This window comes from Geotrypetes seraphini, chromosome 3 (genome assembly GCF_902459505.1).
Source record: "Geotrypetes seraphini chromosome 3, aGeoSer1.1, whole genome shotgun sequence".
Taxonomy (NCBI): Eukaryota; Metazoa; Chordata; class Amphibia; order Gymnophiona; family Dermophiidae; genus Geotrypetes; species Geotrypetes seraphini.
Window position 1 is genome coordinate 337,045,311 of NC_047086.1, and position 23,826 is coordinate 337,069,136.

The 23,826-nt window shown below is 44.2% G+C and overlaps 1 protein-coding gene across 5 annotated transcripts in view; it reads right to left on the minus strand.

Moving 5' to 3' along the window:
* XPO1 (exportin 1) overlaps positions 1-23,826 on the minus strand; it is a 555,220-nt gene that overhangs the window by 149,295 nt on the left and 382,099 nt on the right. For all 5 annotated transcript variants that reach the window (XM_033936440.1, XM_033936441.1, XM_033936437.1 and 2 more), the window contains one exon: positions 4,102-4,208. In XM_033936440.1, coding sequence (XP_033792331.1) covers positions 4,102-4,208 — 107 coding nt within the window. The remainder of the gene's footprint in view (positions 1-4,101; positions 4,209-23,826) is intronic.

Below are 23,826 nucleotides of genomic sequence, written 5' to 3' on the forward strand. Positions count from 1 at the left end.
AATATCCCTGACGACACCTGAAGAGGAACAAAGAAAAATACGATCACCTCCCGATGGCCAGCGAAACTAGATTACAGAGAGCAATGTAGGGCAGCAAGCACCACACCTGAGAAGAGGTCATCCTGACTGATAATGACAACAATCCAGCCCTTGAAAGACGGCTGCTGAAGGAACATAAGAATTGCCGCTACTGGGTCAGACCAGTGGTCCATTGTGTCTAGTAGTCCACTCACGCGAAGGCCCTTAGGTCAAAGACCAGTGCCCTGAGTCTAGCTTTACCTCTGGTTCAGCAGGAACTTGTCTAACTTTGTCTTGAATCCCTGGAGAACCTCAAGGCAGCGTCGCATCCAAAGACAGGTCCAAAGAGACCGGCACTCAGACTCTGCACCAGCAGAACATGTACTAAGACTTGAAAGAGATCATAAAGGACACCCAGCACTGCAGCCACAACAACCCACACCAGCAGAGAACAGGTATGCACCACCACAGAGGATGCGTTGCACAGGCCGAAATGACAGACATGCACCATAAATGGTGGCCACTGCCACTCGGCTACCTGAGGATGCTAGAAAAGAATATTTTGTATCATAACAGCCTCCTGCGACCCTGAGAGAACTGAAACTTCACTCCCCAGCACTAGGTAGGGCTGTGCGCTGGAAACCTGCACCAAGGCAGAATCCACCTCAGGCTGTTGAGACCTACCAAAGAGCAGGATTCAGGAGATAAAGTGGAGACATAGCTGTAGTAGATCAGAAAACACTGTCCGAAGATCACATTGTTATGAAACCTGTCCCAGGATGTGTGGACGGAATGGAAAAGGCACAGGAGAACGGAACAGGACCGAAGCCTGGAAAGTGAAATACCCAAATCGAGCTCTTTCAGACAGCCCGCTGAAAATTCGAAGAAGGATTAGAACCTCCAAATCAGGATGCTCAGGGAGGCCGAGGAGACCAGTCTCAGCAAAGGCAGCAGCTGGATCCAAATTAAATACATTGGCAGGAGACAGAAGAAACCGAAAATCTGCATGGTAACTACTGCAATCGAAATCTGGCACGGCCAGACAAGAGAGCTCTTGAAAGGAAGCTTTGCCACAGATACTATAGACCGAAAAAGCCCCGATGTGCCTGCTGGCTGCGTCAAACGAGCGGTGTCTTGAGGAAATGCTGTTCAGGGGAGCCAAATAAAATCCAGTAATAAGGCCCACTCCACAACTATGGCAGAGCACTGTTGAGGTATATGCGGTGCATCAAAAGAATCACCAGATTCAGAACACAGGCAAACTACTGCCAGACTCCAGAATGGCCCCTGGGAGACCCAGGCCGGCTCCCAAGCTCAAGAAGACACGGAGGAGGCGTAGTCCGAAGCTCCCACCCCCTCTTGCATTTCAAATTTGTTGATTTGGTGCACATCTGGGGCAATCAATGTCCAAATCCAACACATTAGAAGCTGGGGAGCCCATCCCAATTGATTTTGAGTCAAATCGAGGGGTTTTTGAGGCAGCATTTAAAGTTAAAAAAAAGATCAATTTTAAAATCCAAGATGGCCACCATCACGCATTCGCACCAAAAACGGCAAAAATAAACAAAATCTGAAAATAAAAAATAGGATTTGGAGTCTGGGAAGGTGGGGGACCTGAACCCTACTGAAAAATGGAGTTTATCAATTTACAAGCCATCCCCGAAGTTCCCATAGGAAATAATGGAGGTACTCACAGTCTCTGTAGTGCCTTTACATGTCAGCATTTTTAAAACAGCTCAGTAGACAAAAAAGGACTGCCTCAGAAACAGCTCCAAATTCACTGGAATTGAAGAGTTTCGGACTGCCAGCCAGCCAGAGACTGACTACACCCCAATGGATCCTCTGCCACATGATCAGGGGCAGGAAAGGCAGTCTGTACCTTGAAACCCGAGTGAGTTTCTGTTCAGATGCACTCAGCCTGCGCTAGAAACATGTGACTGTGTGGTCACAGGACAGCAAACTCCACGGGAGAGACTCTGAGTACTTCCAGAACGTGGCACACATCAGGCTGGCTTCACAGATCCACCAGAGTTTCTCAGAGAAGTTGCAGACCAGCTCCGCAGGACTGCATCCTTTTCTCTGACAGCAGACTACCGGGAGTGGTCTCAAGGTCTGGTCTCAAGACATTGAAGCCATCGAGAAACGAAGTTTAAGCGAATTAAATGAAAAAATAAGAAACAGAAGGAGAGAAACAGCGAAAGAATTCTAATCAGACTGCTTGTAGAAACTGAAAACTGATTCTACCACTAGGGGGAGTACAGCATGTGTTCTGAAAAGATTTAGATTCTGCAACACCCGAACTGCAGGTTGGGATTGAACACCTAATGTATGGAATCTGGAATGACATAACAGAAGGTGAGGATGAGATCCAGCAGGCAGATCCTGCTAGCACAAAGATATCCAACAGCCAAAACTCATTTGTGACTTCCACATACCAAAGCAACATTCTGCGGAAACCTAGCAAATTTTAGGACATGGTCATTCTTCTTGAATCCCGAGCCGCACTTCAGTTCTAGGACTTCCTCCGAATAGCCTTTGTGCACTAGGGCAGCTCGCTCAAGAGCTATGCCATAAGACTTAAGCATTCTGGATCCTTCAGGACGATTTGTGCCTTTGTGAGCAACCCTGGATGACAGGGTAGTCTTGAGACAATGGTCCTTCTGTAGATGGACCAGATTTGCATATTATGGTCATCTTGGCCAGTCCAGAGCTACCAGAACAACTGGATCCAGGAGTGACTTTATTCTTCTCAGAACACTTCCTATCATGGGCCATAGAGGGAACACGTACAGAAGCCATAACTGTGACCACAACTGTACCAGGGTATCCAAGCCGGTGCTTCTGGGGTCGTATTTTTAGCTGAAGAACTGAGCTACTTTTTTGTTGATCGCTGACACTATCAGACTGAAAGAGCACACCCACAGACTCACAAAAGCACCAGGAGAAGCCTGGTGGACCGACCCCCCCCCCCCCACACACACACAGACTCAACTAAACCAGGACAGGAACCAGAATTCACAAATGAAATCAGAAGTGGCTGGGAGACCATCCACCACCTGCTGGAGATAGAGAAATTCTAAATGTCCAAGCTGCATACCACCCTATAAGAGAGGACAACAACTGAATTCTATCTCCACCTGCTGGTAGGTCATGAACTATAAGTTTCTGGATTTACCTGCTGCTGATGCTTAGGAATAAAAGGTTTTATTTCAGGCATCAAATAGCTACTTTGTACAGTATAAATTTTTCTTAATGCAAAATGAAATCCAAACTGAGTAATTTAGATGTAACTTATTCATACTACATATGAATTCATTTATCAAATTTTTATCCCGCTCCATCCAAACTTAATATATCCACAGTCCCTTCTTTCATTTTGGGTGCTGTTAGTCAGTGGTTGAAGGATAGCCTTACCCTAGGCTTGATTTGTGTTTGTAAGAGTGAATGTTCCTTAGTACAGTGATTCCCAACCCTGTCCTGGAGGAACACCAGGCCAATCGGGTTTTCAGGCTAGCCCTAATGAATATGCATGAGAGAGATTTGCATATGATGGAAGTGATAGGCATGCAAATTTGCTTCATGCATATTCATTAGGGCTAGCCTGAAAACCCAATTGGCCTGGTGTTCCTCCAGGACAGGGTTGGGAACCACTGCCTTAGTATGCCTGCTGCTTATATGGATTAGGTCTATACCAGGGGTCTGAAAGTCCCTCCTTGAGGGCCACAATCCAGTCGGGTTTTCAGGATTTCCCCAATGAATATGCATTGAAAGCAGTGCATGCACATAGATCTCATGCATATTCATTAGGGAAATCCTGAAAACCCGAATGTATTGCGGCACCCAAGGAGGGACTTTGAGACTCCTGGTCTATACTATCTAATAATGGATTTCCTTTTACTTTTATTATATTTTGTAAACTGCTTAGACCAGTAAAATGAACGAGCGGTATAACAAGTTTAAAAAACCATAAACCATATTCTCCAGTTACACAGCAAAATCTTAACAACTAAATCCTGAGTGTCCTGAGAGAGTACCATGTAAACTACAATAAATGTCATTATGATCAATTTTACAAAAACTTACCATCTGAGGATCATTAGATCTGTTCACCCAACCAGAAATTAGTTTCAGTGTTTCCCTTTTAACTGTTCTCATACTTCTGATCAAAGGTTGTTTTGTAACCATTTCACCTAAATTAAACACAAAAAACCCAGTCTGAGTTCTATGCATTTGAATACTCCTCATATTCAAGCACTATATAATAAAGGCTAATCTTTTGAAGTGACTTTAAAAAAATATTTTACATATTCATTTCTTTTAATCATAACCTTGGTTTTAATCATGACTGCTGGGCACAATGGACCATTGGTCTGACCCAGCAGTGGCAATTCTTATGTTCTTAATACATTTCCTGGTATCTTATGTTAACCTCATTCATCTCCCTTGTTTATACTGTAAGCTCCATAGAGTAGGGACACTATCATATGAATATATGTACAGCAATGCATATATAAGTTTAACTGTAGAAATTAATAGCAATATTAATACTGAAAAATAAATTGCAGGGCCTCCTTTCTAGAGTCTAATAAATTTGAGATACACTGGAAATAACTCCAATATAATTTCAAGATTAGAGAAAGTGACAGTGTACCATATACATGTGCGAGTTCCTGACTGGCGCTGTTATATATAACCACCTTAGTCTTAACTGGTAGAAGCAAACTGCTTATGCTAGTGGGTTGGTAATACCGAACCTCCATCCTGCTGTCCTGAAAGAACAATTTTGCTTTTTATTTTTTAGGACAAAAATTTTATCAAGTTTTCACAAATGGGCATCCTTAGTTACCAGTTTGCCTTTACCAAAAGGAGGAAAAACTGAATGTTGAAGAACAAGACGACTATGCTTTTGTCATCAATTAAACAACAACAAAAAAACATCAAAAGCAATAAGAATGGTTTAGAATAGAGAATGACACAGTGATTTTCAGTTTTCTCTCTCCAAGCGACCCGAGCCTTTTCAGAAGTCACGCATGTAGCTGCCCTGATACTTCTCTGACGTAAGCCCCTTAGGTGGAAACAGGAAGTTGCATCAGAGAAGTTTTGGGGCAGTCACGCGCTACTTGTGAAAAGGCTCGGGCTGCTCGGAGAGAGAAAACTTAAAATCCCCAGCGAAGGTGAAGGGAAGGGAGGGAGATACCCCAACGAAGGGAAGAGATGCCAGGACTGCGGCGATCGGGAAAAGGCTGCTGGACCGCACAAAGGGTGCTGACAGAAAATGGAGAGAGAGAGGAGGTGAGAGAAGAACAGATGTTGAAGGGAAATGGAGAGAGTGGGGAACAGACCCTGCATAGAAATGAGTAGGAGAGGGGAACATACTGGAAAGAAGTAGAGAGGGGAGGGAGGAGCAGATGCTGCATGGAACTAGTTAGGAGAGAGAAAGAGGAACAGACGCTGGAAAGAAGTGGGGAGGAGAGAGAGGGGGGAACAGACGCTGTAAGGAAGTGCAGACACTGGATGAAGTGGGGAGGAGAGAGAGGGGGGAACAGACGCTGGAAGAAGTGGAGAGAGAGGGAGGCACAGACACTTGAAGGAAGTGGGAAGGGGAGAACATACTGGATGGGAGAAGGGGATAAAGAAAAAAGGACACATGCTGGATTGGGGAGACAGATACCAGATCTGAGGGGAGGAAAGGAGGAGAGAGATGCTAAAAATAACTGAGAGAGGGAGTGAGAGATGGAAGGGAAGAAGACAGAGATGCCAGACCAATGAGGGGTGGAGAGATGAAAGAGAGAGGCAGATAGTTACTGGTAGAGGCACAGAAATAGAGCAGATGCAATATGGAAGAGGAAGAGAGAAGACAGACAGTGGAAGGAAGGAAGAGAATGACAAGAAGATGAGGAAATCAGAAACCAGATGACAAATGTAGAAAAAAAATTTCTATTTCTCCTTTTTTGCTAAAGGATAAAGTAGTATTGTAGCTGTGTTGATAAACGTTTATAAACAAGCCTTGCCAGCAGAAGATCTCTTCCTCTAGTTCAGCAGCCAGAACTCTGAATTATAAAATGACTATCATACAGAATAGTTTCTTTTTATACTTTAACAACATAAGTTCAGTATAGAACTATTCAAGGCTTGTACAGATAGGATCAGATGATTTGCGGGGACGGGGCAGAGACCGAGCTCGTGGTGACGGGGTAGAGACAGTGACCGAGCTAACAGGGACTGGGACAGAGTTTGCGGGGATGGGGCAGAGATGGAGACCAATTTTTTTCCCTGTATCATTCTCTAGTTTAGAACATGGTTCTTAACCTGGGGTCCGTGGACCCTTAGAGGATCTATTCGTGGGTTTCAGGGAGTCCATGAGGGTCAGATAAAAATTAACATTTATATTCATTATATAGCCCGGTACTGTTGATTTTTCTTGCAGGTTAACATGACAATAGATGTAGTAGTAATGGTAGTAAACATAATAGTAGGTCTGTTTTAATTTACACAAGAGGATTGTATTTCATAATTATGAGTGACATTTACTTTTTGCATAAAAAAAAGGAGTGGGTTTAAAAAAAAAATTTTTTAAATTGTTTAAAGTTAAATAATACTTTGTGTATGAAACTAGCAAATCTCAATAAATAAAGTACATTATATTCACTGCATGCAAAGTTGTGTTTATGTGAATATTTCTGGGGGAAGAAGGTCCATAGCTTTCATAAGATTCAAAAAGGTTAAGAATCACTGGTTTAGAAGGAAAACTGAAAATAAAATTGATTGTAGTTGATATGGAGTTACATTTTTACTCTTTTGGGATCTTGCCAGGTACTTGTGACCTGAATTGCCCACTGCTGGATACAGGAGACCTTTAGTCTGTCCCCAGTATGTCAACTCTTATGTTATTTTGTACGTTCAAGAGATCCCTTCAGAGTAATCAACCCCTCTCCAAACAGTAATAACATGTTAATATGTAGATCTAAGTCAATGTTGCTGCTTTGCAGAACTCTTCTATAGAGGTTGACCTTAGCTGGGTCGACTTTATGACTACCATTATGAGTTTTGAAATACCATTCTAAAGTCAAGCCCACCTGAGTATAAGCAAGAAAGATGCAATCTGCTAGTTAATTAGGGTCTAAAAGCTACAGTAAACCCAGATTTGCCAGGATTAAAACAAAAGCCTAGATCAACATTTTAACTTTTGATCTTGGGCAAGCCACTGAAACACTCCACTGCTTCAGTTTCAACTTAGATTGTAAGTCTTTTGAGGACTGGAAAAAGGCATAGCTAACTACAAATTCACTTCTATTCCCAAAGGACAGAAAAAGATTTTGGGTCCTTGTGATAAGGTGAAGTTCCTATCACGACCCATCAGAGGGAGCCTGAGCAGTGGAGTGTGGAGCTTATTTGCATACAATCATGTAAAGGCCCCTGGGAGCTTTCCACTCACCCCGAGTAAAGTAAGGTGCTGAAAAGGTCAGTTCTGAAGCTAAGAGCTAAGGAAATAAAAGCTCTTTCGAGAACCAGGTAACCCTCTAGGAGAGGAATGCTGGCTTCAGCCTAATAGACAAGCTTGGATTCCGAGTGGGGTCTCAAGCTTGACGAACAGCAGGGGGCCTGGTGGAGTTGTGTGAGTGACCAGAGTAGAGTGAGCAGCTGGGAAACAGGGAGAGTCCTCAGGGCGTGAGTCTGGAAAAAGACACCCGAGTGACTGGAAGTGGGTCCGGAAGGAATAGCCGGAGGGATCAGTAGAGCTTAAAGTCCAGGAGGGGCTCAAGCTTGACAACCAGTGGGACTGATGAAGTGTCAGGACCTGTGGGAACCCAAAAGGTGGGAAGTAAGGGATCGGCAGGGGCCCCACAAGCAGCTCAAAGAGTCTGAAGTCCTAGGCTGTTGGTGACTGGTGGAGGGACCGGAAGCTGCCAGAAGACCCAAGTGGAAGGAGCCTGTAGAACTTGAGACCATAGGCAACTTGCAAGTAACTGGCGGAGCTGGTAGCAAGATTGATAATAGGAGCTGCCAGACAGACCATTCTTCCAACTTTTGCAGATCCTTTTTCATGCTTTCCACTCCCTCTGTGGTGTCCACTCTGTTGCAAATCTTGACATCATCCGCAAAAAGGCAAACCTTATCTTCTAAACCTTCGACAATGTCACTCACAAATTTATGAAACAGAATTAGCCCCAGCACCGACCCCTGAGGCACTCCACTACTCACCCTTCCTCCCTCCGAGTTAATTCCATTAACCACCACCCTCCAATATATGTCCATCAACCAGTTTCTAACCCAGTTCACCTCTTTGGGTCCTAAATTCAACCTGTCAAGTTTGTTCAGGAACTTCCTATGAGGAACCGTGTCAGCGGCTTTGCTGAAATATAAGTAAATTACATATAGCGCACGTCCTCTATCCAAGTCTCTAGTCACTCAGTCAAAGAATTCAATCAGATGTGTTTGGCATGATTTACCTTTTTGTAAACCCATGCTGCCTCTGATCTTGTAAACCACTAGATTCTAGGAAATTCACTAGTAGCTTTCATAAACTACAAAAGATCACAGAAAGAGGCAGACGGGCAAAAATATCTGAAAAAGTTAAGAGAGGGGCTGGTCAAAGTCAGGGAAGCAAAGAAACAATGGAAGAAAAAATAGCTGACAAGGTAAAACAAGGAGACAAAACTTTAAAAAAAAAATTATTTATTTATTTATAGATTTTCAAATTTACATACCAAGCATATACTTGTACAGAAAGTTTGTCAGAAAAAACATTACTATTTCAAATGTATAAAACAATTACACCTTGAAATTCTTAACAACAAAGAAAAGAAAATATATTTTAACTAACAAAACTCAAGTCCTCAATAATTGGGATCAAAGATTTCACATAAGCGAGAAGTTAAGGAAAATTATAATTCTTATTAGAATATGCTATACATAGTGCTGAGGTAGGAGTAACATTTTAAACTATAGAGCACTTGATTTTGATTTTCCCTCTTCCATTCGGGACAGGGTCAAGAAAGCAGTTAACTGTTGAGACTCAAAGAAAACATATTTAACTGAGTGGTGGCAAATAATACACTTACAAGGATGTCTCAAGTAAAATGTAGCCCCCAATAAGATGACCCCAGGTCTCAAAGGAAGAAATTCTCGGAGATGTTTTTGAGTCTCTCTACAAAGATCAGGAAACATTTGAATTTTGCATCCAAGAAAGTCCTTCTGTTTGTTTTTAAAGAAAAGCCTCAATAACCATGCTTTATCTATCGATAGAGCTACTGTTAATATCAAAGTAGAAGGATTTACAATGTCCTTATCAGACGTTTCCAGAATTTCAGACACATTCAATTGTGCTTGACCTGGTTTTAACTGTGCTTGAGGCCCATTTTTTTTATTTGATAGATAATATACCTGAGAGAATGGAGGTAAATTTTCTTCCGGAACTTGTAGTACTTCTACCAAATATCTCTTAAGCATCTCCCTAGGAGTTACCAAAGGTAATCTAGGGAAATTAATAAGCCTCAAATTGTTATTTCGAGAATTGTTCTCCAACATTTCTAATTTCCTTCTTAGGTTCACATTGTCCTTAACCAGGGTCTCTTGTAATTGTTTAGACACTTTTAAATCTTGGTCAAGCTTTGGAATAAAAGATTTTGAACTCATCTGATCTTCTTTTAAACCCTTAAGCTCTTTAGAGTGATGTGTCAATTTATTCTCTATATTGGAAATTGGGGCTAATTGTTTTAGAAAAATTAGCAATTAAATCCCATGGAGAGTCCAAAGTCACCTGAGGGGGCTTCTCCCATTGTGGAAACTTTTGTTTTGTGTACCCTCTGAAAAGTTCCCCTGGTCATGTTCCGTCTGGGTCAATTCACCTCCCGTTGCTGATCCGACTCAGCTTCTTCCACAGATATCACTTGAAGGGGTGATTCTGCTTCCATGTTCTCTACTGTGATCTCCACTGCCTCAATAGCGGGTACTTCCCCCAACTTCGGAGTTTCATCGCCATTTGGAGAGCTGGTAGACTGGGGTTGTGGGGGTGGTGCTCGTACGACTGGGCTTAAAGTGGTATCCGGCCCAAGAGAGGCAGCCCCGGTCTCGCTCAATCCAGCCGCCCTCAGCGGGCTGACATCAGACGCCGGCGTCATTACAGCTCCCTGCATCCTTCACAAAAGCTCCTCTATGTTGCCGAGAGTCAGCACCATAGAGCGCTGTGAGGCGCCAGCAGCGCACCTGCCTCTCCTCTTTGGCATCGGAGAGCAAATCAGGCCAGAAAACACCTCAAGGAAGAAAAAAGGAGAGAAGAGCTTAGGCTGATCGGGTGCATACTTCACTGCACGTCTTAGCCGCGGCTATCTTGGATTTCCGACAAAACTTTTTAGATATATCAGTGATAGGAAAAAGTGCAAAAGTGGCATTGTGAGAATCATAGATGAAGGGCAGAAATATGTAGAAGCTGATAAAGAAAAGGCTGAATTGCTTTACAAATATTTCTGTTCTGTGTTCACAGTTGAAGCATTGAGAGCATTGTGAATTGCTCGTAGCTCTAGAAGATTGATGTGGAAAGATTTTTCTTTAAAACTCCAAGTGCCCCGAGTGTGAAGGCCATCAAGGTGGGCTTCCCATCCTTACATGGAGGCATCTGTTGTAAGTATCTTCTGATGCAGAAGAATATGAAAAAGTAGGCCCTGGCCAGATTTGTTGGAATCAACTACAACTGAAGGGACTAACGTAATGGGGAGGTGACCCTTAGTTTCTAGAATAGCTGATCTGTGGCTTGGGACCACTGGTATGCAAGAACCCACTGAGGCTTTTTGAAGTAAAAATGATCAAATGGCATTACATGAACTGTTGAAACTATGTGTCCTATAATCTGCATCATCTGTCTCGCAATGAAGGAATGGAGCGTAGACACATGTTTGCAAAAGTGAAGTAGAGTGTCTAGTCTCTCTTGAGAGAGGTAAACATGAGTCTGAATCTTGACCAGTAGAACTTCAATGAGTTCCAGATTCTGGGTTGGTTGGAGATGGGACTTCTGGTAATTGATTGCAAACTCTAGAAGTTCCAGGAGACATATAGTTGAGTTAATGGCTAACTGAGCTAAGGTGAAAATGCTTTCATAAGCCAGTCGTCAAGAGCATGTGTTGAAGCAACAACAACTAAACATTAAGTGAATACCCTGGGTCAGGGGTGTCAAAGTCCCTCCTCGAGGGCCGCAATCCAGTCGAGTTTTCAGGATTTCTCCAATGAATATGCATGAGATCTGTTTGCATGCAGCGTTTTCATTGTATGCTAATAGATATCATGCATATTCTTTGGGAAAATCCTGAAAACCCGACTGGATTGCGGCCCTCGAGGAGGGACTTTGACATCCCTGCCCTGGGTGCTGATGCTAGGCTGAATGGCAGAACCTTGTATTGGAAGTGTCATGTTCCTATCTGAAAGCGAAGATACCTTCTGTGGGCTGGAAGGATTGGAATAAATGTATGCCTTTTTGAGATCTGGAGAGCAATGCCAGTCCTTCTCCAAAAGTGGAAATAAAGTTCCCAGAGAGAGCATCTGGAATTTCTCCTTCACCAAATACTTGAGGTTACGGAGATCTAGAATTGGACCTAGACCTCTGATCTTTTTGGTATAAGTAAATATTTGGAGTAAAACCCCTGGCCTCTCTGCAGAAGGTGCACTGGCTTGATGGCATTGAGCTGCAGAGGGTCAAGAGCACTTGTTGAAGGAGGGCAGTCTGCTGGGAAATGAAAGAAGACTTTCTTGGAGGATTGGATGTAAGCTCCAAAAGTGTAGAGTATATCCTTGTTTTACAATTTTGAGAACCCAAGTGTCTGATGTGATAAGAGACCAACAAAGATGGACACGTATGAGACAGCCTTCAATTGGCAGAGTGGAAATGAGAGATTATAGAATACTTGCTAAGCTCTCCAGAAGCTGGTCAAAAAGACTGTTGTGCCTTCTGGTGCAGTTGGGGTTGAGTCTTGAGTTTTTTGCTGCCTAGGTTTCTTCTGTATAGGAACTCTCGATGTAGTGAAGGATGGTGCATATCTCATTTTGTTGTATAAGGAGGAAGGATATCTATGAAAGAAGTAACATTTGGGACGTTAAGGTCTGGAAGCTTTTGAAGAAGACAGACATTCGGGGTAGCCTCTTTGATCTTCTCACCAAACAGCAATTCTCCTAGGCATGATATGTTGGCTAATTGGTCTTGCAGGTTCTGGTTGAGATCTGAGACCTGTAGCCAAGCTTGTCATACCTTCTCATGAGAAGAGAAAGGGCCAACGATCTAGAGATTACAACAAAGTAGTTGAAAAAAGATCGGGCCATAAACTTTCTGGTTTTGAACAAATTTTTAGAGATGTGTTGGAAAGTTGATCATCAGGTAAAAATTGTTAAAATTGAGTTAGCCATTGCATTAATGACTTCATGTAAAAATTGTATAACTAAAGATCAGGTTGGTAAGCATGGAATTTTGAAAGAGACGTTTCCCAAACTTGTCCAGGGGTCTTCACTTTCTTTATGGAGCAGTGCTAGCATAAGCTCTGGAACTGCTAACCTTCTTAACTGCAGACTATTCCAGGAGGGACTGATGCTGCAATTGAGGTTTATCAAATTCTGGACAAGACTTGTACTCTGTAAAAAAAAAAATAATAAAAAAATATCCAACTTTCTGGGAGTCACTAGGACCAGGAGTGGGGCCTCCTAATATTTCAACATAGGGAGGGCAAAATGGAAGGAGGTATAGCATTATATACTAAAGATGACATTAAGGTCACCAGAATCACAGATGTCCAATACACAGGGGAATCCCTTTGGGTAAACTTGGCAGAGGGAAGGACAAATGCCTGTATCTCTGCGTAATATACAGACCCTCAAGACAACAGGATGACCTAGATATGGAATTAATTGGAGATATAGAGAATATCACCTTGCGTGGGGACACAGTATTGTTAGGTGACTTCAACATGCCTGATGTGGATTGGGACACGTTCTCCTCTGCTTCCGGCAGCAGCAGGAGGCTATTAAACTCTATGAAGGGAGCAAGACTCAGGCAATTGGTGTTGGAACCAACAAGGGATCAGGCAATACTGGACCTAATACTTACCAATGGAGAAAGTGTCTCGGACGTCTCGGTGGGCGACGCATTGGCCTCCAGTGACCACAACATGGTGTGGTTCAATCTCAGGAAAGGTTTCACTAAATCTACTACACTGACCAAGGTCCTCAAATTCAAGGACACAAACTTCAAAGAAATGGGAGACTTCGTTCACCAGGCACTACAAAGCCAAGCAGGAACCGATAACGTGGAAGAAATGTGGTCGACTTTGAAAGCCACCATACAGGAAGCAACAATCTGCTATGTTAAATCAGTAAGTAAACGGCGAAGAAACGATAAGCCACAATGGTTCTCTGCGGAGATTTCGGACCTTATCAAGGAGAAGAAAAAAGCATTCATCTCTTACAAACAATCAGGGAAACAGGACTTTAGGGAAGTCTATCTGGCCAAGACAAAAGCCGTCAAAACAGCAGTTACGGAGGCCAAATTCCGCATGGAGGAGTCTCTAGCGAAGAACATCCAAAAAGGAGATAAATCCTTCTTCAGGTATATCAGTGAAAGAAATAGGAACTCAGGCGGGATAGTACGTCTTAGGAAACCAGACGGAGACTTTGAAGAAACGGACTCGGAAAAAGCCCAACTGTTAAATGAATACTTCTGCTCAGTCTTCACCCGCGAGGCGCTGGGACTCGGCCCTCAGCTACAGACAAGGGTTGATGCAGTTGACCCGTTTAGTAATTTCAAGTTTACACCCAGCGGTGTCTACTCCGAGCTGTCAAAGCTTAAGGTTAACAAGGCAATAGGACCTGACAACCTACACCCCAGGGTGCTCAGGGAGTTGTGTGATGTCTTGGTGGAACCGCTATCCGCGCTCTTCAATCTCTCCCTTAGTACGGGTAACGTCTCGTTGGACTGGAAGACAGCCGACATCATTCCACTCCACAAGAAAGGTTCCAAGATGGAGACAGCAAACTACAGACCGGTGAGTCTCACATCGATAGTGAGCAAACTAATGGAAACTCTAATCAAACGCCAATTGGATACGATCATGAATGAGGAGAATCTACGGGATTCCCGTCAACATGGATTTACTAAAGGGAGATCCTGCCAATCCAACCTGATCAGCTTCTTTGACTGGGTGACGAGGAAGCTGGATGTTGGGGAGTCCCTGGACATCGTATACCTGAACTTCAGCAAAGCATTCGATAGCGTACCACACCGTAGGTTGCTGAGCAAGATGAGTTCTATAGGATTGGGCGATACATTAACGAAATGGGTTGGGAACTGGCTTCAGAGGGTGGTGGTGAACGGTACCCCCTCTGAAATGACGGAGGTAATCAGTGGGGTGCCACAGGGCTCGGTCCTGGGCCTGATCCTATTCAACATCTTTATAAGAGACTTAGCAGAAGGGCTGCGAGGTAAAATGACATTATTCGCCTATGTCGCCAATGTAGTGGGCAATAGCACAACGGACATAAATTCAATGCCCGACAACATGAAGCACGACCTACTACAACTGGAGCGCTGGTCTAGGTCCTGGCAACTCAGCTTCAATGCCAAAAAATGCAGCAGCCAAAATCCATGCAAGACTTACACCCTTAATGGTGATATCCCAACAAGAACTGAAGCAGAACGAGACTTAGGGGTGATTGTCTGTGAGAACATGAAGACTGCCAATCAAGTGGAGCAAGCTTCATCCAAGGCAAGGCAAATCATAGGTTGCATACGCAGGAGTTTCCATTGTATATATAAATGGTGAGGCCCCACCTGGAGTACTCTGTGCAATTCTGGAGGCCGCATTACCGTAAGGATGTGCTGAGACTTGAGTCGGTCCAGAAAATGGCCACCCGGATGGTCTCGGGACTCAAGGATCTCCCGTACGAGGAACGGCTGGATAAATTAAAGTTATACTCACTCGAGGAACGCAGAGAGAGGGGGGTAACATGATCGAGACATTCAAGTATCTCACGGTCCGCATCGAGGTGGAAGAAGATATCTTCTTTTTCAAGGGTCCAGCGGCAACAAGGGGGCATCTGTGGAAAATCAGGGGCAGGAAACTGCACGGGGACACCAGGAAATTCTTTTTCAATGAAAGGGTGGTTGATCGCTGGAATACTCTTCCACTTCAGGTTATTGAGGCCAACAGCGTGCCTGATCTTAAGGCCAAATGGGACAGACACTTGGGGTGGGCAGACTGGATGGGCCGTGGCCCTTATCTGCCGTCTATTTCTATGTTTCTATGATTCTATTTATCTTTCATCAAGTTATGACAGGGCAGCTTCAGCAGATTCCCAAAGCTTCAACTAGATCTGCCTTAGGGTTCAGTCTATAACTCCATGTTCACTGGAAGAGGCTGACCCATTGGACGGATGGAACATGTAACAGATACACTCTCCAGAAGTGATCTCCTATGAGGTGTTGGTGAAGAAGGGTCAGAGAACAAGTCCATATGATTCTTCTGCTGAGATGTCCTGGCACTCAAGAGTAGGTTTAATGAGACAAATCTGAGGCATACTCTTTTGATGCCTGGTGGTGTTGAGGAAGACTGTCTTAATCAATGTCTGGACATGCGTCAAAGAGGAGAGTGTCAGCTGTGAAAATGGTATAAGCACCTGGAAGTACTCTTGGATCGTTGAAAATGCTGGTCTGAGGTCGTATTACAAGAAGAGTTCTGACGTCTGGATGTCTGGGTTCTCGACCGGTGTCAATAGGTAGTGTGTGACCTAGTCCTCGAAGCTCTTGAGAAGCGATGCTCAGGGTGGGCCAGTACTGGTGTTGTCACAGTAGTGCCATGAGTTGTTTGTGTTTGCGGCATGGAAGCCAACTCTCCCTGATCTGCTCCTGGATCGATGGCACTGGAACCATGATGGATACTGATACAGTAGATGCTGAGGTGTTGGTGACCTTGATGATAAGGCATGCCTCTGAGGTGACAAAACCTGCAGTGACGGAGAACAGATCTTTGGCATCGAAGCTTGGAGTACATCAATGGAGTTGACGTTTGAGAAGACTGACACTCTTCGGGGTGGGGATGCGTGCATGCACTTCTTAGTTTTCTTAGAAAGTGTCCCTGATGGTCCAGAAGATGAACCGAAAAGTTTTTATGTGGGAGGTGCAGTGGTTAGAGCTACAGCCTCAGCTCCCTGAGATCGTGGGTTCAAATCCCACATTTCTCCTTGTACCCTGGGCAAGTCACTTAATCCCCATTGCCCAAGGTATATTAGATAAGAGTGGGAACCCGCCAGGACAGTTAGGGAAAAATGCTTGAGTACCTGAATAATTTGCAATCCGCATAGTATTGTATTGTATGCGGAATATAAATTATACTAAAAAAATAAATAAAATAAATTGCCGTCTAGCCTTCAGGGATCCTTTTTGTAGCAGACATCAGTGCTTACAGGATTTCATCTGGTGATCAGGGCACAAACACTGGAGGCACCAATTGTGTGGATCAGTGTCCAGGATGGTCCTGTTGTACCGTTTAAACATGCTAGAAGGCTTGGACATCAATGGAAAAACTGTCAATGCAAGGTCAAAGTACTCAATGGTCCAAGGGATGTCAAGTAGTTCATATACCAAAAAACCGTCAATACTCCTTGCCTAAAAATAGGGTCCACAGGGCCAGAAGGCTCAAAAAACGAAAATGTAAAAAATAAAAATATGAAATTTTTGAAAGAAAACTAAAATACTGAAGAAAATAAAGTCAAGAATGTACAAAAATGGAAAGTTTCACAAACTTTGGAGTAGCGCCAAAAATCACAGTTACTTACCGTAACAGGTGTTATCCAGGGACAGCAAGCTGCTATTCTCACATATGGGTGACGTCATTGATGGAGCACGGATGCAGACGCCTCACAAGCAGACTTGCTTGAAGAAACTCGAAGTTTCGAGTCGCCCGCAACGCGCATGCGCGAGTGCCTTCCCGCCCAGCGCGTGTCTTTTCAGTTCAGATAGCTAGCAGAGAAGCCAATCAGAGGAGGTGGGTGGGTTGTGAGAATAGCTGCCTGCTGTCCCTGGATAACACCTGTTACGGTAAGTAACTGTGCTTTATCCCAGGACAAACAGGCAGGTATTCTCACATATGGGTGACCTCCAAGCTAACCAGAATGGGATGGTGGGAGTGTTGGCAATTTAGGAGAATAAATTTTGTAATACTGTTTGGCCAAACTATCCATCCCATCTGGAGAAAGTATCCAAACAATAGTGAGAAGTGAAGGTATGAACCGAGGACCAAGAAGCAGCTCTACAAATTTCCTCAATAGGTGTAGATCTCAGGAAAAGTACTGAAGCTGCCATTGCTCTGACTTCATGGACTGCGACTTTACTATGAAGGGGTAATCCAGCCTGGGCATAGCAGAAAGAGATACAAGCCGCCATCCAGTTGGAGATGGTATGCTTAGAAATAGGATGGCCCAATTTATTTGGATTGAAGGAAACAAAAAGTTGAGGAGCAGTTCTGTGTGGTTTGGTGCATTCCAAATAGAAGGCCAAAGCACATTTACAGTCCAGAGTATGAAGAGCTGATTCTCCAGGATGAGAATGAGGCTTTGGAAAAAACACTGGAAGTATGATAGATTGGTTGAGATGATATTCTGATACCACTTTAGGTAGGAATTTAGGATGAGTACGAAGAACCATCTTGTCATGATGGAACACAGTGAATAGTAGGTCAGTAACTAAAGCTTGCAATTCACTGACTCTTCGAGCAGAAGTGAGGGCTATGAGAAACACCACCTTCCAAGTAAGATACTTCAGATGAACCTTATCAATTGGTTCAAATGGAGGCTTCATGAGCTGAGTAAGGACAACATTGAGGTCACAAACCACAGGAGGCGGTTTGAGAGGAGGTTTAACATTTAAGAGTCCTTTCATGAATTTGGAAACCACTGGATGAGCAGAGAGGGGTTTCCCTTCAATAGGCTGATGGAAAGCTACAATCGCACTGAGATGGACTCAGATAGATGTAGACTTGAGGCCAGAATTGGATAAGTGCAACAGGTAGTCCAAAACAGAAGATAAGGAGGAATGCTGAGGCTCCTTATGATGAGAAAAACACCACGTAGAAAATCTAGTCCACTTTTGGTGATAGCATTGTCTAGTGGTAGGCTTCCTAGAAGCTTCTAAAACATCTCTTTCAGATTGAGAAAACTGAAGAGGAGTTACGTTGAAAGGTACCAAGCTGTCAGGTGTAGAGACTGCAGGTTGGGATGAAGCAGAGATCCTTGACTCTGTGTAAACAGAGAAGGAAAAACTGGTAGAAAGTATGGCTCCCTGCTGCTGAGTTGAAGTAGGAGGGAGTACCAAGGTTGTCTTGGCCACCGAGCAGCGATTAGAATCATGGTGGCATGATCGTTCTTCAACTTGACCAGAGTTTTGAGAATGAGAGGAAATGGAGGAAATGCGTAGAGGAAGAGATTCGTCAATTCCAGAAGAAAAGCATCTGCCTCGAGACAGTGAGGAGTATATCCTGGAGCAGAACTGAGACAGTTTGAAGTTGTGGGGAGCCGCAAAGAGGGGTTCCCCACTGTGAAAAACTGTGATGAAAGGGCGAGGAATGGAGAGTCCATTCGTGAGGTTGCAGAAGACGACTCAAGTTGTCCGCCAAGCAATTCTTCGCCCCTCAATGTAGACAGCTTTGAGGAAGGTGTTTTGGCGGATTGCACAGTCCCAAACCTTCAGAGCTTCTTGACAAAGGGAGGCAGATCCCGTCCCTCCTTGTTTGTTGACATAATACATGGCGACTTGGTTGTCCGTCCGGATGAGGACTTCCTGGTCGTGAAGAAGATGTTGAAAAGCGTTGAGAGCCTTCAAAATTGCTCTGAGTTCCAACAGATTTATGTGACATTGACGATCCTTACTGGTCCAGTGGCCTTGAGTACGGAGACTATCGAGATAAGTGCCCCAAGCATAGGTCGAAGAGTCTGTCGTGAGGACCTTCTGATGAGGGGGCGTTTGAAAAAGCAAGCCTCTGGAAAGATTGGAAGAGAGCATCCACCAATGGAGAGACTTCTTCAAGGAAGGAGTTATGTGTTATGTGTCGAGAAGGAGGGTAGCAAACTTGCGTCCATTGAGATGCCAGGGTCCACTGAGGAATTCTGAGGTGAAGTCTGACAAAAGGAGTCATGTGTACTGTGGAGGCCAGGTGACCCAGAAGTACCATCATGTGTCTCGCTGAGATGGAAGTGCGGGAAGACACTGTATGACAGAGTTGAAGAAGTGTCCAGAACAGCTCAGATGAATTGTAGATTCTGAGAGGGCTGAAGTTGAGACTTGAGAAAGTTGATTTCGAATTCCAAACTTTGTAGGAACCAGGTTGGGTCACTACAATAACTCCTTGAGATGTGGAATCTTTGATGAGCCAATTGTCGAGGTAGGGAAATACCTGAAAACCATGGTTTCGGAGAGCTGCTGCTACCACTACCAGGCACTTGGTGAACACTCTGGGAGACGAGGTCAGGCCGCAGGGTTGTACTCTGTATTGATAATGCAGATTCCCCACCTGAAATCTGAGGTATAGATGGGAGGCTGGATGAATGGGGATATGAGTGTAGGCCTCCTTGAGATCCAGAGAGCATAACCAGTCGTTCTGCTCAAGAAGGGGATAAAGAGATGCCAGGGACAACATTCAAAACTTTTCTTTGACTAAAAATTTGTTGAGAGCCCTGAGATCCAGAATGGGCCGCAGATCGCCCGTCTTCTTCGGAACAAGGAAGTAAAGGTAGTAAAACCCCCTGTTCTGCTGTTCCAAGGGAACTGATTCAATGGCATGGAGAGAAAGAAGCTTGAGCTTCCTGAAGAAGAAGGGCAGTCTGGGATGGATTGGAAGGATACTCTCTTGGAGGAAGCTCTGGTGGAACCTGAGTGAAATAAAGAGAGTATCCTTCTCTGATGATGGGAAGTATCCAGAGGTCGGTTGTGATCATCGGTTGTAAAAATGATGGAGACGACCTCCTATAGGGGGAAAAGGAGAGAGACAGAACGGTGAAGGTTATGCTCTGTTGTAAACAGTCAAAAAGGCTGAGAAGCCTTAGGTGCAGCAGAAGGTTGGAGGTTTCTGTTGCTTCTGAGGTTGCTGTTTTTTCAGAGGAGGGCTAGTATAAGGAGCCGGCTTTGGAGAAAAACGCCTTTGATAGATAAGAGTAGGGCGTGTAGGCTTGGCAGGAGCTGGCTTTGGCTTAGGTCTGACTATAGAAGCAAATGATTTTTCATGGTCAGATAATTTCTTGGTGGCTGCCTCGATGGATTCATGAAAGAGGTTGTTGCCCTCACAAGGAATGTTAGCCAAGCGGTCTTGAAGGTTAGAGTCCATGTCAATGGTACGAAGCCAGGCAAGACTACGCATAGCTACAGAGCAAGCAGCCACTCGGGCAGATAATTTGAAGGCATCATAAGATGATTGGAGGATATGCAGACCTAATTGAGATAAAGAGGCAATGACTTCCTGAAACTCAAAATGCATTTGGGTATCCAAATAATTCAAAAACTTTGGTAGAAGAGAAATAAGAAATTCAAAGTAAAAGATGAATTGAAAATTATAGTTGAGGACTTTAGAGGACATCATAGCATTCTGGTAGATGCGATGTCCGAATTTGTCCATAGTTTTCCCTTCCCTTCCAGGAGGGACGGTGGCATAAACCTTGGAAGGATGGGACCTCTTCAAGGAGGACTCGACGAGCAGGGATTGATGAGATAACTGATTGTTGTCAAACCCTTTGCGATGCACAGTCTTATATCTAGAGTCCAATTTTCCTGGAACAGCCGGTATGGAAAAAGGTGTTTCCATGCAACAACCAAAAGTCTGATTCAAAAGCGTATGAAGTGGAAGCTTAAGAGACTTTGCCGGAGGTTGAGGAAGATGCATGACTTTGAGATACTCCTTAGAAAATTTGGAGCCAGTATCCAATTGAATATCCAATTCTACAGCCATCTATCGTAAGAAAGACGAGAAAGATAGCTGATCTGCCAATGCTTTGCCTCGAAAAGGACTCGAGGACGTCGAGGCAGCCTGAGTTAAAGATGAAGTTTCGGCAGGGAAAAAGGCATCAAAGGAACCCGGTGACTTGGACGAGGCAATCGAGACTGGGATATCCTCGAGGTCCAGCATGGGAGACCTCGAGCGAGGAGTTGGTGGTCTGGTCGTGGTTGGAGTAGATCGAGGCTTCGAAGAAGATGGTCTGTCGTGAGAAGAAGAACTATGCCTGGAAGGATGCATCGATGAAGGCCTCGAATGTCAGTGAGAACTGTGTCTGGAACCAGACCTTGAGGATCGAGGAGACTTCGCCTCGGAGATGAGGGTAGCTGATGCCGATGTATGAATAGGACTAGAGGCTGTAGATCGAAGCTCCATAGGCTTGGTGGAGGAACCTTGATGCACTCTCAAAGACTCTGCTCCTTGTATAGAGTGTGAGGATTCTCGACAAGGCACTCGCAAAGAATCTGCTCCTTGCTTTACGTGCTTGGATGCCAGACCAGACACCCGCAGAGACTCTGCTCCCTGCAGAGTGTGTAAGTTCAGACTGGGGCAAAGGAAGCGGCTTGACCTCGCGGGAGACTGCTAAATGCCCAGGCTGGATAAGAGGAAGCAGTTTGGGTCCCATGTTAGTAAGGAACTGAATAAACTGCTTCTCTAACATGGTCTGGAAAGAACGAAGTTAAATGCAGAGAGTCAAGACGGACTTCTTGGCTCCGCGGAAAACTGGGCGGGAAGGCACTCGCGCATGCGTGGTGCGGGCGACTCGAAACTTCGAGTTTCAAGCAAGTCTGCTTGTGAGGTGTCCGCATCTGGGCTCCGTCGATGACGTCACCCATATGTGAGAATACCTGCCTGCTTGTCCTGGGATAACTATAGCTTCTCAGCTCCACAGAAAACTGATGGTCATGCAAGCTGACCTTCGGTGGGAAGGCACTGGTGAATGCACAGTATAAGCAGCCTCGAGATTTTTGAAGGAGTCTAAAGTGACAGTACACTTCTGCACTGTTTGTACAGGGGATCCATGGATGACAGCGCCCAATTATGAGAATATACTGCCTGCTTATATGGGATAAAAACACAAATTAATCCCAGGTACTTCACAACACATTTGCAAGGATATGACAAGAAGAAAGTTTTCCTAATATCTTTGTTTCTTCTCTCATAAAGAACAGTTAATTCCCATAATAGGTGTTATCCAGAGATATCAGGCAGATATTCTCACAAAATGGCACAAAAAGATAACCTTGACATCATCGGCATCATGGAAATATGGTGGAATGAGGAAAATGTCTGGGACACTGTGCTACTGGGATACAAGCTATACCGCAGAGACAGAGTGGGTCAAAAAGGTGTGAGTATTGCCCTATACATCAAAGAGGGAATTGAGTCTATCGGGGAGAACACGCCAGAAACGAAAAATAAGGTAGAGTCTCTATGGGCCAAAATTCCAGGAACAAATGGAACGGAAATGAAGAACGGCAATTACTACCAACCCCCAGGGCAGTCCGAAGAAACTGATGGAAAAATGACAGACGAGATTAAACGCAACTGCAAGGGAAGGAACATAGTTATCATGGGTGACTTCAATTATCCGGGGATAGACTGGAATCTAGGCACCTCTGGCTGCGGTAGGGAGACCAAATTTATGGATACTGTATGCGATTACTTCCTGAAACAACTTGTCAAGGAAAATACGAGAGGAAATGCAGTTCTGGACTTAATTCTAAATGGACAAGGACCGGTGCAAAGTTTAGAAGTAGAAGGGACGCTGGGAAGCAGTGATCATAATATGATCCACTTCAACCTGGACACGGGGGCAAAACATCGATCCAGAATGATGGCCATGGCACTGAACTTCCGCACAGGGAATTACGAAGGGATGAGACTCATGGTGGGGAAGAAGATTAAGAAGAGGATAAACACTGTAAAAATGCTAGAGCAAGCATGGTTCCTTTTTAAGGACACTGTCACTGAGACGCAAAATCTATATACACTGCGTAACAACAAGGGATCCAAGATGAAAAAGAACAAGGAATCGGTGTGGCTCACTGTAGTGGTGAAAGAAGTGATCAGAGACAAAAAGATTTCATTTAAGGAAGGAAAAGGTCAAAAACAGATGAAAACTGGAAAAATCACAAATAACATCAAAGCAGGTGCCATAGGGCGGTAAGAGGGGTCAAAAGAGACTACGAGGAAAAAATAGCCAAGGAGGCAAAAAATTTCAAGCTGTTCTTTCGATATATTAAGGGGAAACAACCCACGAAGGAAGCGGTGGGGCCATTGGATGACCAGGGAATAAAGGGAGTGCTAAAGGAGGACAAAGTCATCGCCAACAAACTGAACACATTTTTTGCGTCTGTATTTACTGAACAGGATGTACACAACATACTGGAAGCTGACAGACTATACACAGGAAACAAAGACGAGAAACTGACTGGGTTGACGGTCTGTCTAGAAAAGGTATGCAGGCAGATTGATAGGCTTAAAAAGATATATCCCCTGGACCGGATGGCTTCTATCCGAGGGTAATCAAGGAACTGAAAGGTATTATAGCTGAACTGCTTCAACTAATAACCAATCTGTTGAACAAATTGGGAAGGATTCCGGAAGATTAGAAAATGGTGAATGTTATGCCGATCTTCAAGAAAGGTTCTAGGGGAGAATAGGAAAACTATAGACCGGTAAGTCTGAACTTGGTACTGGGAAAGATAGTAGAGGCGCTGATAAAGGACCGCATCAATGATCACCTCGACGGACACAATCTGATGAGGACCAGCCAGCATGACTTCAGCAAGGAAGA